This window comes from Vidua macroura, chromosome 7 (assembly GCF_024509145.1).
Source record: "Vidua macroura isolate BioBank_ID:100142 chromosome 7, ASM2450914v1, whole genome shotgun sequence".
Lineage (NCBI taxonomy): Eukaryota > Metazoa > Chordata > Aves > Passeriformes > Viduidae > Vidua > Vidua macroura.
The window spans coordinates 34789639-34803799 of NC_071577.1; the positions used below are offsets into that span (position 1 = coordinate 34789639).

A 14161-nucleotide genomic window follows, 5' to 3' on the forward strand; every position below is an offset into this window, starting at 1 on the left:
ATAGCCGTGCTCTGGTGGAAGGATGACATTCAGAGGGCTTCTGGGACATTTCAAACAGAAGTATTCAATTAAAGTGGATGCTGCAGGGATTTTGGGGAGTTATGCCCCTCAGTAAATGAAGTTGTACGTCTTTGTTATGATGGAAAAGAATGAGGAGATTCTGTTCAAAAGCAAGTTGTTAAGGTCTTGAATGATTGCTCCTAAATTTGATACTTAAACTGAAAGAGGGGGTAAAAATGGGTAGAAAATAGGGCTATTCCAATGGCTGTCCATTAATTTTTTCAGTGTTCCTTCACTGGAGCATATCTCTTATCTGATCCAAATTACTAACACAATATTCTGTTTTACTAATTGCTCATCTTCTGCTAAGTTTGCAAATCAGAATATAGCAACAGGGACAGAGTCATTGTGGGAGATGCTTATTATTGAATGAATTCTCCGATGGTGAAATGGTTTCAATTAAGCTAAAATGTCACAATAAACAGAGCATAATTATTCTAGCAATTCTTATGAAGCAATAACATACTTACTAAGCAGCTCTTACTGGGATTCCTCTTTTAAGTTTGGTGTTCAGTGGTGTTTTATTTTGTCTATAAAGTGTAAGTATTGTCTGTATAGCCTGCTTGCCTTATGTGTGCGTGACCTGTGTGTCAGAGAGCAGATGTCACTGCATCCTTTCAGACACAATTATGGTGCAGTTGTAGGTAGGTCTTGAAGGCAGGAAAAACAAATCAGTGCACAGTGCATCAAATAAACTCTAGTTGCTGTGTTATTGCATGTTTTGAAAGGGGTTAGAGAAGCTGAATGGGGTGATAGTACAGCTCTTTCTGGCTGATAAAAGATGAGAAACAGAACAATGTGTAATTTTGCTTTAACAGATTGTCTTGACTTATTAATCCCTTTCATGTCATTGCTTGTAGTGCTGATGATGCCCTGGAAGAAACAGTGGGATGTGTTTGTTCACAGTTGTTCATAAACAAAGACACCTCATCTGTCTGTTACGATTTTTGTGTGAGCCCAGCAAGTTTTGTTTCACTTCTCATTTTTGGAAATAGTGATTTGGTTGAACTTCTCTTTGGCTTGGTTGACTAAGGGATTTATTAATGCTGCTGTGTGTTTATTGGTACTTTGCATATCTCAGTGGTATTTATTAGTGAAAAACCTTTTTTTTTTTTTTTTTTTTGCATTCTGCTGGAGAAAGCCTCCTTTCAGTTAGATGCTCCTACAGAGAGAAACCCAGGTGGAAAAGGACCACAGGAGGTCATCTGATGAACCTCGCCGCAGAGCAGGTTCAGCACTGAATGCACACCCTGAGGTGTCTCAGGGTTTGTTCAGTCAGATCTTGGAAACCTCCAAGGATGAGGTTCTGTTGTCTTTGGGACAGCCTATTCCTAGGGTTATCCTCACAGCAGTGAGGTTTTTCCTTACACCCAGCTTGGAGCCTCCCTGTTTCCATGTACATCCACAGTCTGTTTCTCCATTGATGTCCTGCTCTGAGGAGATCAAACATCCATCCAGTATCTGATTAGGTTACACTACATAGGAGACAGACTGTCCATCCTTTGTCTTCATATTTTGTACTTTCTATAGACAGATCACTGTGAAATTAATTTCCTCTTATTTAGTCTTCTTCTTTAATTACTCTATATGGGGAGTTGTAAAGCATGTTTCTGCAGTTCAGACTTCTGATGCCTAAATTCCGGTGGGTTTATAACACAGTTAATATTATAATTCACATTGTGCTGAGATGTTTCTTTTAATTGACTCAGATAGATTTTGAGAAAAGTGTAAATTTAATATGAGCCTTCTAAAAATAATTAACTTCTAATTACAAAGCGGACTACTGACGAGGAAGTATTTACAGCTTTCTCCTCATTTAAGCTACTGAACAGGATATTTAACTAAGCAGTGAAACATTGTGGATAAGTCTACTGCTGCGTCCTGAGGAGATTGTCAGGAAGTGAAAAAAATCTATAGTAATGGGTTTTGCATCTGATTTTTGACCTTATTTTTCATGCTTCTTTTTCTGGTATGCCAAGAGCAGGCTCTGTTTTTAGTATGTCTGCCAGGGAATAATTGCAAATTATAATGTGTCTAATGACAGCATAATTACTTACAAGTTCTTGCTTGGTGGTTTTTTTTTTGTTGTTGTTGTTTTTTTAATAATCTTTCATTCTAAATTCACATCTGACTTTAAATAATGGCCAATTCTTCCTTCTGGCTTCAGCTGAGTGTCTCCTTATCCTGTTAATGTTTGAGTGATCATTCTGCTTTTCATGAGTAGAGCAGTTCATGAGCAGCACCCAGGAGAGTTCTGTGCAGTAGGGAAGGAGCAGTGCTGGGTTTGATGACTGATCTCTGCTGCAACTGCTTGGCATTCCTCCATGGCGGGGAGGGGGTTAATGCTATTTTTAATGCAATTCACTATCTTAAGAAATAGTAAATCCTTGATTGGTCTCATGTGTTTCAAGGTCCTATTGATGTGTAAAATTCCGTTCTGTTTAATGCTAAAGGGAAATGAAAAAAAAAAAAAATCTGTTTTAAATATAACTGGTGAAAATGGAACTTCTCCTGTACTGAAACTTCCACATCTCTAAAAACTAAACTGCCTTTGCTGAAGTGCTGTACAGAAATAAATAAGTTCATGATACAATTATGTTGTGATGCCTAATCCTTGTTACTTTTCTCTGTTAATAAAAAGCCACCCAGTACCTGAGGTCTGAATTTTGACTATTATCTTTAGATAACAGTATTTGCATAATCTGATGTCTGGTTTCAAATCTTGGTGGCATTAGAACAGAATATTCTGTTAGATCAAGGTGAAGTGCCAAGGACGAATGTTTAAATTGTCAATGGACCTCTTCCCTGTAACTGAACTTCAAAAGCATATTTAAAGATTAATTTTTTTTATTATTACTTAGTTTTTAAGCACACTGGATTCTGTTGAAAACCTGTCATTAGTGTAGGACAGCTTGTAGAGCACACTAGAGTTTGATGCTGCCTTTTCCCATTCAAGGTATCTGTCATGACTGAGTCCTTACCTTGGGCTGATGTCTTTTGGTGTGAAACAGAGGCATAATAAGGACAAAGATTTTTGCACATAGCCTGAGGGATTCAGCAAAAGCTGGAGCTGTCTAAACCTTGAGGACTCTGCAATCTCCTCTTGCCCCAGCCTGTCCACCACTGCAAAAGGTGCCTGACTGAGGGCAGAGCTGCAGCCCTGGCTTGGAAACGGGGCAGGTGGAGCATAGGATCTATTGGAGAAGAAGTTTAGTTATATCCAGTTCCTATCTGCTTTCTCTCCTTTCCTAAAAATAAAAACATTAGGGGTTTTTATTTATTTATTTTCATTTTTCATTATAGAATGTCAAGCCCCTGTCTCTGGAGGATCAACTCCTCTATTCACAGAGAAAGAACAATGGGATTGCCAATGAAACCACCTATGCCTGAACAAAATACCTGGGATTATAATTGCAGCTGTTATGGGACTGGTTTTGGTTTTTGTGTGTTTTTGAGCATCTAACTGATTCCGGTAGTTTTAAAATAAATTAAAAAAAAAATTGACTGCAGTAACATTGCTTAATATAAATAGACTTATTTGTTGCAAGTTCATTTTCTGCCTTGAAAAAATAGAAGCGATAGGGCAGTTGCAGTGTATTTTCAGGCAAGAATTACATATGCAATGTTTGTACTGAACAAAATGGCTCTTTTATGAGGTATTGGAAAGTTTTTAAACTTAGGAATGAGATAACACCCCCTTGAGATGATCATCAAAATCCCTTTAATAGTTAAGATTCGGCCTGAGTGCTTTTCTCTACATTTGCTCTTCAGTTTGCCAGCAATTTTGTACTTTATAGCCCTCGGTATTTTTTTGATTTGGTGGACTTTTATTGAATAATATTTTCACAGACAAATCATTCTATTTAGCCTTGTCTGATTGCTTTCACTTGTAAATCCTCAAGTAAGATTCATACGATTACGTATGTCTGTTCGTGTGCTCCAGAACTGAAAATTACATTGCTGGGTTTTATTTTGGTTTAATTTCTCCTCCTGAATGATGGCTTTGCCACTTCTCACAGTGCCACGTGCTGCAAGTGGAAACGATTTACTCAGTGTACCTTGAGGGTGATTATTTTCATGTATTTATCTTCACTGTTTTATCCCTTTGGATGATGACTCTGCTGCTTCCCAGTGCAGTTTATTCTGTTGACTAATTGCTCTATTAAGACTGTTTTCCTCTTATCTAACTTGACTTTCTTTTCCTATTAGATGATTGTTCTTTTATGATCATTTTTATATTAATTTGTACAAATGAAATTAAATATTCATTTGGGATGAATTTTACTGCTGCAGAAATTAAAGGCTTGCCTTTAATTTGAAGCACTGTGAGGCATTTTCTTTTTTCCCCAAATTTCTCCAAGCAATCCAGTGATGTGAGTACACTGGGAGAAGCGACTCACAGCCTTTAGGAAGCATTTAACCAATTTTAGGGACCAGCTGGTAGTTATTTGCTTTTTAATACATGATGGGATATGGCTTATATTTTACATATGATTTATATTTTTTAACATGGGCAGATAGTGATAGGAGAAGGGGGAACATATTTAAATTAAAAGAGGCAAGATTTAGGTGAGAAGTTAGGAAGAAATTCTTTAATCAGAGGGTGGTGAGGCCCTGGCACAGAGTGCCCAGCACAGCTGTGGCTGCCCCATCCCTGGAAGTGCCCAGGGCCAGGTTGGGGTTTGGAGCATCTGGGGTAGTGGAAGGTGTCTGTGCCCATGGCAGGGGGTTGGAATGAGAAGGAATGAGAAGGGAATGAGAATGGCCCCTTCCAGCCCAAACGCTGTGAGCTGATGGCTCAGCGGGGGTGTTGTGCCGCTGTCAGGGCAGCTCGCAGGGCAGCACTCGCGGCGTGTCTCACCAGCCCCTCTCTTGCAGGTCACTGGGGCCGCTGCATCGGGGACTGCGGCTCGGGGGGCGTTCGCAGCCGGGCCGTCTGGTGCACCCACGCCGAGGGCTGGACCACGTTCCACGCCAACTGCGACCAGCAGGACAAACCCGAGAGCCAGCGGAGGTGCTTTAAAGTCTGCGACTGGCACCTGGAGCTGTTCGAGTGGGAGGTTTCGGGATGGGACAGGTGCGGGCTCGTCTCGGCTGCGGGCGCTGAGGCCGGAGCCGAGGTTTGTGTCACGGCTCAGCACGGGCTGCAGCGCCGCAGCGTCCGCTGCCTGCAGAAGCTGAACAGGACCGTGGTGTCCAGCGAGATCTGTGAGTATTTCACCCCTCAGCCGCCGGCCGAGCAGGCCTGCCTGGTGCCCTGCCCGCGGGACTGCGTCGTGTCCCAGTTCTCGGGCTGGTCCCCGTGCGGCACGGGCTGCGCCCGGAGCCTGCAGCACCGCACACGGGCCGTCATCGCCCCTCCGCTCTACGGCGGTGCCCCGTGCCCCAACCTGACGGAATCCAGAGCCTGCCGAGCTCCTGCCTGTCCCCTCGGGGAGGAGCAGCACACCTACAGCCTCCGCCTGGGCCCGTGGGGCGAATGCCGGCTGCCCCATCCTAGAGACGTGGAGCTGGCGGGGAGGACTATGCTGGATTTGGGGTCGGACTCTGGAGAGCGAAGCACGTCCGGACTTGCCGGCTCTCATCCCCACCACCCTGCCGGGGAGGTGGAGATCGGTTACCAAAGCAGGCAGGTCTGGTGCGTGAGGAGCGATGGAGAGCACGCGGCGCTGAGGTAAGGCTGGTTCCTGCTCCGTGCCATCCCCGCTGGATTGGTGTGATGGAGCGCTGGCTCTGCCTGGCAGCACCACAGTGAATGAGTCCCGTTCTTGAGTTTTAAATGGAATTTTTTAATGTTTTCTTTACGAACCTTTTCTTGATTTAATTCCTTTCTAGCATATGTTGAAGATTTTGCATTCTTCTACGATTTGCGACTGCTTAAATTCACTTTATATTTTTTAATAATTCTCTTCTGGGTCTCTTTTTGTTGTTGTTGTTTTGAGAAAATGGAATTATATATCACTTTGTGCAGTTCCTGGGCCGTGGCTGTGGGAGAGGGAGGATCCATTCTCAGTCATGTACTGCATATATTTGGTATAAGAGGCTAAGATTGCATCAGCTTAAACTCCTTAATTCTTATGAATCAATACAGTCTGAAAATAAGTCTGAAAAGTTTGGCCTTGTGAATATGCTAGAAGGAATATTTTGGAAAGAAATCAGTGAATAAAGCTGGGACTGTCATCCTTATTGAGGAGCCTTCCTGTCTGGGTGTAACTCTTGGGTGCTGGTACAGGATAGGTGACTGGCACGCCCATCTTTGTTGAGGTTGTTGATTTCTGTCCTTATCTAATGTTTTATCTAATGATTTATCTTAGTCTATATAGGTTGCTTTGCTGTAATTTGAATGTGAAGGTTAGAGTAATGTGCAGCAAATAGTAGAAATATTTATTCTTTCTATTTCTCACATATAAATTTAAGCTGAGCTCTGCTGTTTGACTTCAGGTTGGATTTGGGTAGGTGCCAGTAGCTGATAAATTGATTGACTTCTGAGAAAGTCAGAATTTCTGGAGATCTTACTGTGTTCTGTTTTTCAAGGAAATGAGAAGTTTTTGAAAAATCCTGCTCTTGAATTTTGCAGAAATCAATCTGCTTCTCAGTAATCCATAGCTCCTGGTGCCTGCACAAACTCAAATGGCAGAGAGAAGGGGTTATTTTACATCCAGTTCTCTACCCCTGTTAATTTCTGCAGTGTTTTTGCACACACACTGAGGTGAAAATACAAATTCTGACCTTTTTTCTTACCCACTCCTATTACATCCATAGCCAAGTATGGAATATTTTTTTTATCAGTTGGAAAAAAGTCAGGCTTTGTGAAATGTTCCAGCAGTTTCTAACATCGTGACTTTATTACTTGTCTCTTATTATGTGCTGATTCTAAATATACAGATTTTATGCTCATGTAGCTGCTTGACTTTAATGGAGCCACTTGTGATTTATTCCACAGTGCGACCAGCAGCAGTTTCATGTCTGTTAACACTTGTTAGCTTTCTCCTGCCTTTTGTATCTCATTTCTTATCAGGGGCTCTGGGAGGAGGATCCTGATTTTGTTAAAATTTCACTTGCTCTGCCCTCATACACTCACTGCTATATTTGCTCTAATAATGGAAATAGAAACTTTCTGTAGATGTTTTATTTTCTGTATTATACATTGAATTTCTGGATGACAGTGTAGAGGGTGCTGGGAGCTTTAGTTTTAGTGGCTGTCCCTGATCGAGCTTTTTCCTTGTTCCTTTCTGGGTTTTTTGCTGATCTAGCCCTCTTTTTGGGAACGTACAGCTCCATTAGCCACCTCCTGGCAGTCTTTTTCTGCTGAGCTTGTGTCTCAGATTTACTGCAGAGCTGGGCCTTACCCATCCTTTACTCTTACTCTAAATGCAAGAGCAAAACCCATTGATTGAGTAGAGGAGAAAAGGTCATGTCATGTTACAGCATCCAGACACTCACACACTTTTCCTTTCTCCTTTCGGACCTAAAATTCAAAGCTAAAAATCCAGCCCAAAATCCAATCTGTGTTTAGTTCCAGGGCTGGAGTGTCACAGATATCAAATACTCCTGACAATTGCTCCCTTTAGGCATCCCCTGGTGGTGTCCTCCTCGTTTTGTTGTGCAGCAGATTTGCTGCCATTCTTCTGAAGAGCGGGCCGATCTTACAGATGTTGCTTTACAACAGAGATGGTATTTTGGCTACTGATAAAGAAGAGTAAATGCATTTGCATAACCCCGTAGTGGGGACTGGCAGGCAGCCAAGTGTCTGCTGTAAACCAGGAAAGAAGTGCCTTATTTGTGCTCCTGTATTTTCCTGGCTGATGTTTCCCATTTCTAACGCTGCTAAGCAAGCACCACTGTAAATTAAACTTCTGGAAAACTGAGGCCGGGGATAGGAGTATCCCAGGATGTGCTTTAACAGTGGGCTCTGAGCTGCTGGTCTGCCAGGGCTTTGCCTTCCACCACTGCCCAGTCCTTGCAGGTAACAGGAGTCAGCTAACCACCACCAAGGGCCACCAGAGGAGAGGGGCTACGCCCTCATCCTGCCTCCTAATTTATAATGAAATGGCAAAGATGCCCAATATATTTCCAAGGTTGTTTAATTTACAGGTGTCTGATTGCAGGGCTGTAAATAGGAATTACTTGGAGAGGAGCAGAAGCATGTGGAAGACTGGACATGCTGTCTCAGGGAAACAGAGCTGGGGATGTTTTTGATAAAATATCTTTTCAGTCTGGAGGTTCAGCATTTCTCAAAAGGGAAGGAAAAGGGACAAAGGAAGAGGAAAGGAAGGGACAGACCTTTTTGAAAAGACCTTAAAATGACAACAATTGAACAGCCAAACATCAGTAGACTTCGAGACGGGTCTGCTTTTGCTCAGAAACGATTTTGGTGTAGAAACGTTGCATTCATGAAAATAAAAGGAGTAACATCAAAATAGAATGATGTTATGGATCTGGTTTGAACCTTTTAAAGACTTTATTTAAAAAGTTGGAATTTTTTTCATACTATTTCGGATAGAATTCAAGTTTCAATTTTGTTCAGAAAAATGTTATAGTTTTGCCCTAAGCCTTACATCCAATAACAGATTTAAAAACATGAGCACTTCCATGCATTAAAAAAAAACTGAAAAAGATGCAAGAAATGAATGTGAAAAAAAATGCTGCTATTTTTGCTTTCCTGTCTCGTCACAGTTATAAAAATCTGCAGAATAATGAGACAGAGGCACTTGAGTTCCTTCCTTTTTTTTTTAATAAGAGGTTGTTTAGGTTAGACACTAAATTGCAGTTTAGTAAAATAAATGTGCGTAGTTAGACATTGAAATTCTAAATAAATTTAACCTGATTTTCTAACCTGATGTGTGTGCTCAACTAAGCATATTGAGAAGTTAAAGTCAGGAGCAAACAGTTATAAAGCATTTTTTATTATTATTATTTGGATTAGGAGTCTTTTATGTACATATTTCTTAAACTCTTCATTCTATGTGTAAGATGACAACAGTGATATAATAGATTTGGATTTGGGTTTCTGTTTACTTTGCTTTGTAAGTGAAAATTCAGGTCAAACTCAGTCAAGGGACAACCCATCTGTCAAGGAGGAGGTGGAGCAGCATTCAACTCTTTTGTTTGCCTCTGTAATTTAAATTCCCGTTATCCATTTCCTAGTGGACTGTGCTTAACCACTTTGCTGTAGTATGTTTTTAGGAAAAAAAAAATTGCAGTTTCAGTGTTGACATTCTTCTGTTCTCTAGATGAATACGAGATTCTGCAATCTGGAGGTGAAAATGCTGTGCTGTAAAATGCTATTTGATGGTTGTGATTCCGATCTGGGAGAGGAATTCTATGTTCACATTCCTCCTGGCAGATGTAGGAATCAAGCCTCAGTGCTCAGGCTTCAAAACAAATCCCTGAGCTGTTGGAGAAGGATATTTTATTTTCTAATGTTCTTTTCAAAAGTTTTGTCTCTCATTTCTTTTGCTTTTATTTAAAAGCACAAGAAACAAAGGAGCAGTGATGGCTTTTTTTGTTTCCATGAGTAACATTTTAGTGGCCAGGCATGGAATAGGCTGCTCAGGGGATGGTTCAAAAGGTGTGTGGATGTGGCACTTGGGGATATGGTTTAGTGGTGGACCTGGCAGTGCTGGGTTGATAGTTGGACTCGATGATCTTAGAGATCTGTTCCAACCCTAACGATTCTGGGGTTCGATGATTTTAGAAGTGGTGTCCAATAATAACTGTGTTTTTTCTCCTGTTCCCAAACTGTGCTGGGAGGCAACTGCCTCTGTAGCCTAAGATCTCAGAGTCTGTCAAGGTAGTGCAAATGGAAGCCAGCATTTATTTTTAATTAAAACAGAGGATCTGATACATTAAGTTCTGGAGACCCCAAAACTTTGACATCTTTACTGATGTTTGTTTTGGTTATAGGTCTCCCAGTTCTCTTTCCCTTAGGTCAGTTGTATGGCAGGCAAATATTCCCTATCTTCACCCACCTGGTACAGAAGGCGCTGATGTTTCTTCTGCCAAAGAAACCTCTGCTGCACAGATTGAATATATGGTATCCAAAACAGCCCTGTCAGCCCTTGAAGACCCTAAAAATACATTAGGAATTCTCAGAAGTGTGCCTGTTAACACTGTTTGCCAATTTCTAAGGGAAATGAGTGTTTTGATGCTGTTAGAAATATGGCAAGACTGTCCATTAGGAGATGTTAATATTATTGACAAGTGCAAAGAGCAGGTATTTGAATTCCAGCAGCCTGTAGGGCTGAGTCTTTGATTACAGAATAGGAGACACTGCTGAAGAAGAGAAAAAATTGAAATGGGTTGTTAACTTCATTCACTTCAGGATTATCTTGCTCTGCAGCACGTGGGTTTGAACATGAGTTCCCATGTCAGGCATGAGACTTCCCAGGAGTCTTCCTGAGCTGCTGGAGGAGAGCCTGGCTCTGGATGTGGTACCCTATCCTCCTGGTGCTGCCTCTGTGCCAGCAGCATGGTGACAGCTTCTTAGTGTGCCCAGTTACAGATGATCCTTTCAGTGTGAAAGGTTTAACAAGAACCGCCTGTCTCATCCTGTAATGTAAGGAAATGCATTCACCTGTGCTTCTGAATGCCTTGCTGCAGTTGGGAAGGGAAAGCAGGGGTGACTCCTGTGCTGTGCCCAACCTGATTTACTGGTGCACGGCTCCTGGATGGTGTTGCTGCTTTTTCCAGCTGATGGACCTGTTCCCACTCATTCCCATGTCGGGGATGTGATGGCTCTGTGACTGCAGGGCATATAGCACAGGCACCGAGCTGTTGAAAAATGTGCTATTTTTGGTGAATAGCTTTTTGTCCAGAGCAGGAAGGTGGTGGAATTCAGCTCAGGGCTGCACAGTTCTTGTGTCTCATGGGGGTGTGTGTGGCTGGAGATGGAGGAGATCAGCAGTGCTGCTCTGTGGGCAGCAGCCTGAAGTGACATGACCATGGGAATGTGGAGCTGCACAGTCAGGGTAGTACCCAGGGCTGCTTTCCCTCCTCCTCCTCTGCTGTTCTGCTCCAGGACTCTGGGAGTGTGAAAAAGATGTGGGTAGGTTTCCTTCCTAGTGTTTTGTGTTTCTTTAATAAGTGGTTTATTGCCCTTGAGCACACAAGAGGCTCAGAGGGCACTGTACCACTTGGGTGAGCTGTGCTCTGTGCTGCTGCTGGCTGCTCACTAGTGGGTGCATCCTGTGCCACAGACACAGCAGCGTGGGCTGGGAAACAATTCCTGGGCTTTTACAGAGTCAATCCAAGCATGTAACACACAAAAAAACATCAGTTGTGTAAGTACTCTACTGTATCACTGTTACCAGATCGACCCCCAAGTAGAAGATGTAACCTGAGACATGAATATGTGGAAAATCAGTTTAAAACCAGGGCTGATACAGTACCTCCTGTCCCCAAGACCTTGTTCTTGTCCCTGCTGGTTTGGACACAGCCACAGCAGCACAAATCTGTGTCTGGTTTGCAGCCTCGGATCAGTGAGTGTCTCACAAGTCTGGGCTTTATCTGTATTAGATCGTCCTAAATACATCTGTGACATGAAAGGCTGTGTCTGAATTTCATGCAAAAGAGTGTTTTTACATTTGTCTTTGTGTTGCTCGGTGTCACAATTAATTTGACTTGGAGGCTCTGAGTGAGTAGGTACAAGTTAATTAATTTTCTTTCTGTTCAGCAGTTGCTTGTAATTCTCCCTCAAAAGCCTACTTGAACAGGATGGAAATTGCCAGCTCCATGTCTCATTCACCTTGAGGTCAACAAAGTTGCATCTTGCCTTTCACAGCAGGAGCAGTGGGGGAGATTTTCAGGGAAAGGAACAGCTATTCAGCCTCTGACAAAGGCTTTTGCCAGTGCAAGGGTAATTTCTGGGCAGGGATGGCTTTCCCAGCCAGAGGGTTGGCACAAGTTTGGAGAATCCATAATTTAAATAAACCTCAGTAAATTCATCCTCACAGCACCTGTGAAAGTTTTAGTCTGGCTGAAGAAATCGAGTTGTTACAGTTTTTTTTTTTTTGTTTACTTTGAAGTTCAAATAGAAGCCACTAAATGCTCTGTTTTGCTGGTGATTGAGGGTCTAGTCAAACTTGATGTGTTTCAATGGGAATATTCCTGTTGACCTATGTGAAAAGGAGACCAATTTCTAGAGTGGAGAAGGGAGCGAATGCCCTTTATCTTCTCTGCTCCCCCCATGAGGCTGCCCAGCAATCCTGACATGATTGCCCCAGTCTGTTTGCTTTAGAGGGAGGTAGGTTGGCCAAACTGCTGTAAGGAATAGCAGGAGAGGTAATGGCTGCTTCTCTGGCAGCAGCTCTGGATTTCACACCTTTTAAGTGTACCTGTGTTTGCTCCTTACAGCTGGCAAAAGCTTTGACCACAAGCAGCTGGAGGCTGGAGAAGAAAAATTAAGAGTTCACACTGAGTTCAGCAGATGTGGTCTTAATTTCTGAGGCCAGTTTGCATTGTCCGTATAACACTATACAGAAGTCAAAATGTGTTGTAGCTTTGGGACTCTTCAAAATGTTATTCAGGAACTTTGTGTCTTGATACCAAATCTCATCATTTGGTAGCCCTTAGAATTTGGTTTCCCACTGTGTTTGGTCTAGGGCACCATTGATGTGTTACAGAATGAATGAGATCACGTCCTGATGTCAGCTGCAGTTACTGAGTCCCAAAATCCAGCGACAGTTGCAGCATTCCTGAGCCTCTGGTTGTTTGACAGGTTGGAAAACCCTCTGACATTGTTTGACAGCACATGTTTGATAACAGCCTCATGGAACGGAGACCTTTCTTATTAGTGTGGGATTAACTGTTTTTTAAAAGAGCAGAGTTGCTCAGCAGGATGGATGGATGGATGGAGGACATTTAGTCCTGTGTGTGGGATGTTGGAATGGTTACCTGTGGCAGTATTCCTCTTGGCCTTGGATTTTGTTTTCCATACAGGACGAACTGTGGAGTTCTAGCTACACATGAGCAAATATAACGCCTTGTCCATCTGTTTTAACTTAAGATAAATGAGATACAATATTTACAAAGTACTCAGCATGCAAGTTTGCACCCAGAGCTCATTGGAAATGGTTTATGTGCCCTGCATTAGAGCTTCTCTCATTCCTGTTACACTGGTGTTGATGTAGATCTTCTGACGGAATGACCATGGATTTCTTCTTGAAAAAGAAGTCCATTAAGCAAGACCTCCTCAGCTGTTGTACTGTGTTCTTACCGCAGCCTCTGCCTGCAAGACCCCGTGACCCCCGTGACCTCCAGGTCCTGTGTCATCCCCAAGGACTGCGCCACGTCCGAGTGGTCCCCGTGGAGCCCCTGCTCGCGCAGCTGCGGCTGGGGCAGCCTGGCCGCGGGGCTGCGCAGCCGGCGCCGCCGCGTGCGGAGCGTGGCCGTGGGCGCCGGGAAGCCGTGCCCGGAGCTGGAGGAGAGGGAGGCGTGCAGTGGAGGAGGGAAGGCACCGCTGCAGCCCTGCCCCAGGTATGGCCAGAGCTGCTTCTCCCCCGGGTTTTGAAGGTAAAGAAGCCCCTGCAGATCCTCCCTGCTCGGTTTGTGCATGGAGAGGGTTGCAAGTGGTGCTTTCTCTGTGTCTGAGAGATCATTGATTTGGTCACTGTTAGCTGTGATTATTGGTATTATTTATTATTACCAATTCTCTTTTAATTATTGCTATTTTCATTATTCCTATTACAATAATTACAGTTATATGTAGAAATAAATTTGAATTACACCCACTACAGTTTACATTTTCATATTTTAAAAACTGAGAGCAGTTGCTCTTGTTCTCTGACATGGCTTTTGTCCTGTTATTGTTTCAGAGAATTTCATCAGCTATGTGGAGTCTGGGCAGGTCTCCATGGCTGAGCTTTTATTGGCTTTGAAATTTTAATTTTTACATAAGTTTTAATGATTTATCTCCCCATAAAAAAACCCCAGTCTAGCTTGAGAAAGATGGGAACTACTCGGAGGTAATAGATTAGTCTTCACTCAGCTTCCCTCTCTGTGCTTCTTGAAATGGGAAACTTTGCAGTCCCTGAGAGCTTGCTTGGTTTGTGGTGTGAAGGAGAGGATCTCACCTTTCTGGTCTGCAAGCCCGTGCCATTAT

The 14161-nt window shown here is 42.9% G+C and overlaps 1 protein-coding gene across 1 annotated transcript in view; it reads left to right on the forward strand.

Moving 5' to 3' along the window:
• Positions 1–14161, forward strand: part of THSD7B (thrombospondin type 1 domain containing 7B) — a 297299-nt gene that overhangs the window by 101490 nt on the left and 181648 nt on the right. The window contains exons 7-8 of the mRNA XM_053982943.1: positions 4939–5734; positions 13282–13536. Coding sequence (XP_053838918.1) covers positions 4939–5734; positions 13282–13536 — 1051 coding nt within the window. The remainder of the gene's footprint in view (positions 1–4938; positions 5735–13281; positions 13537–14161) is intronic.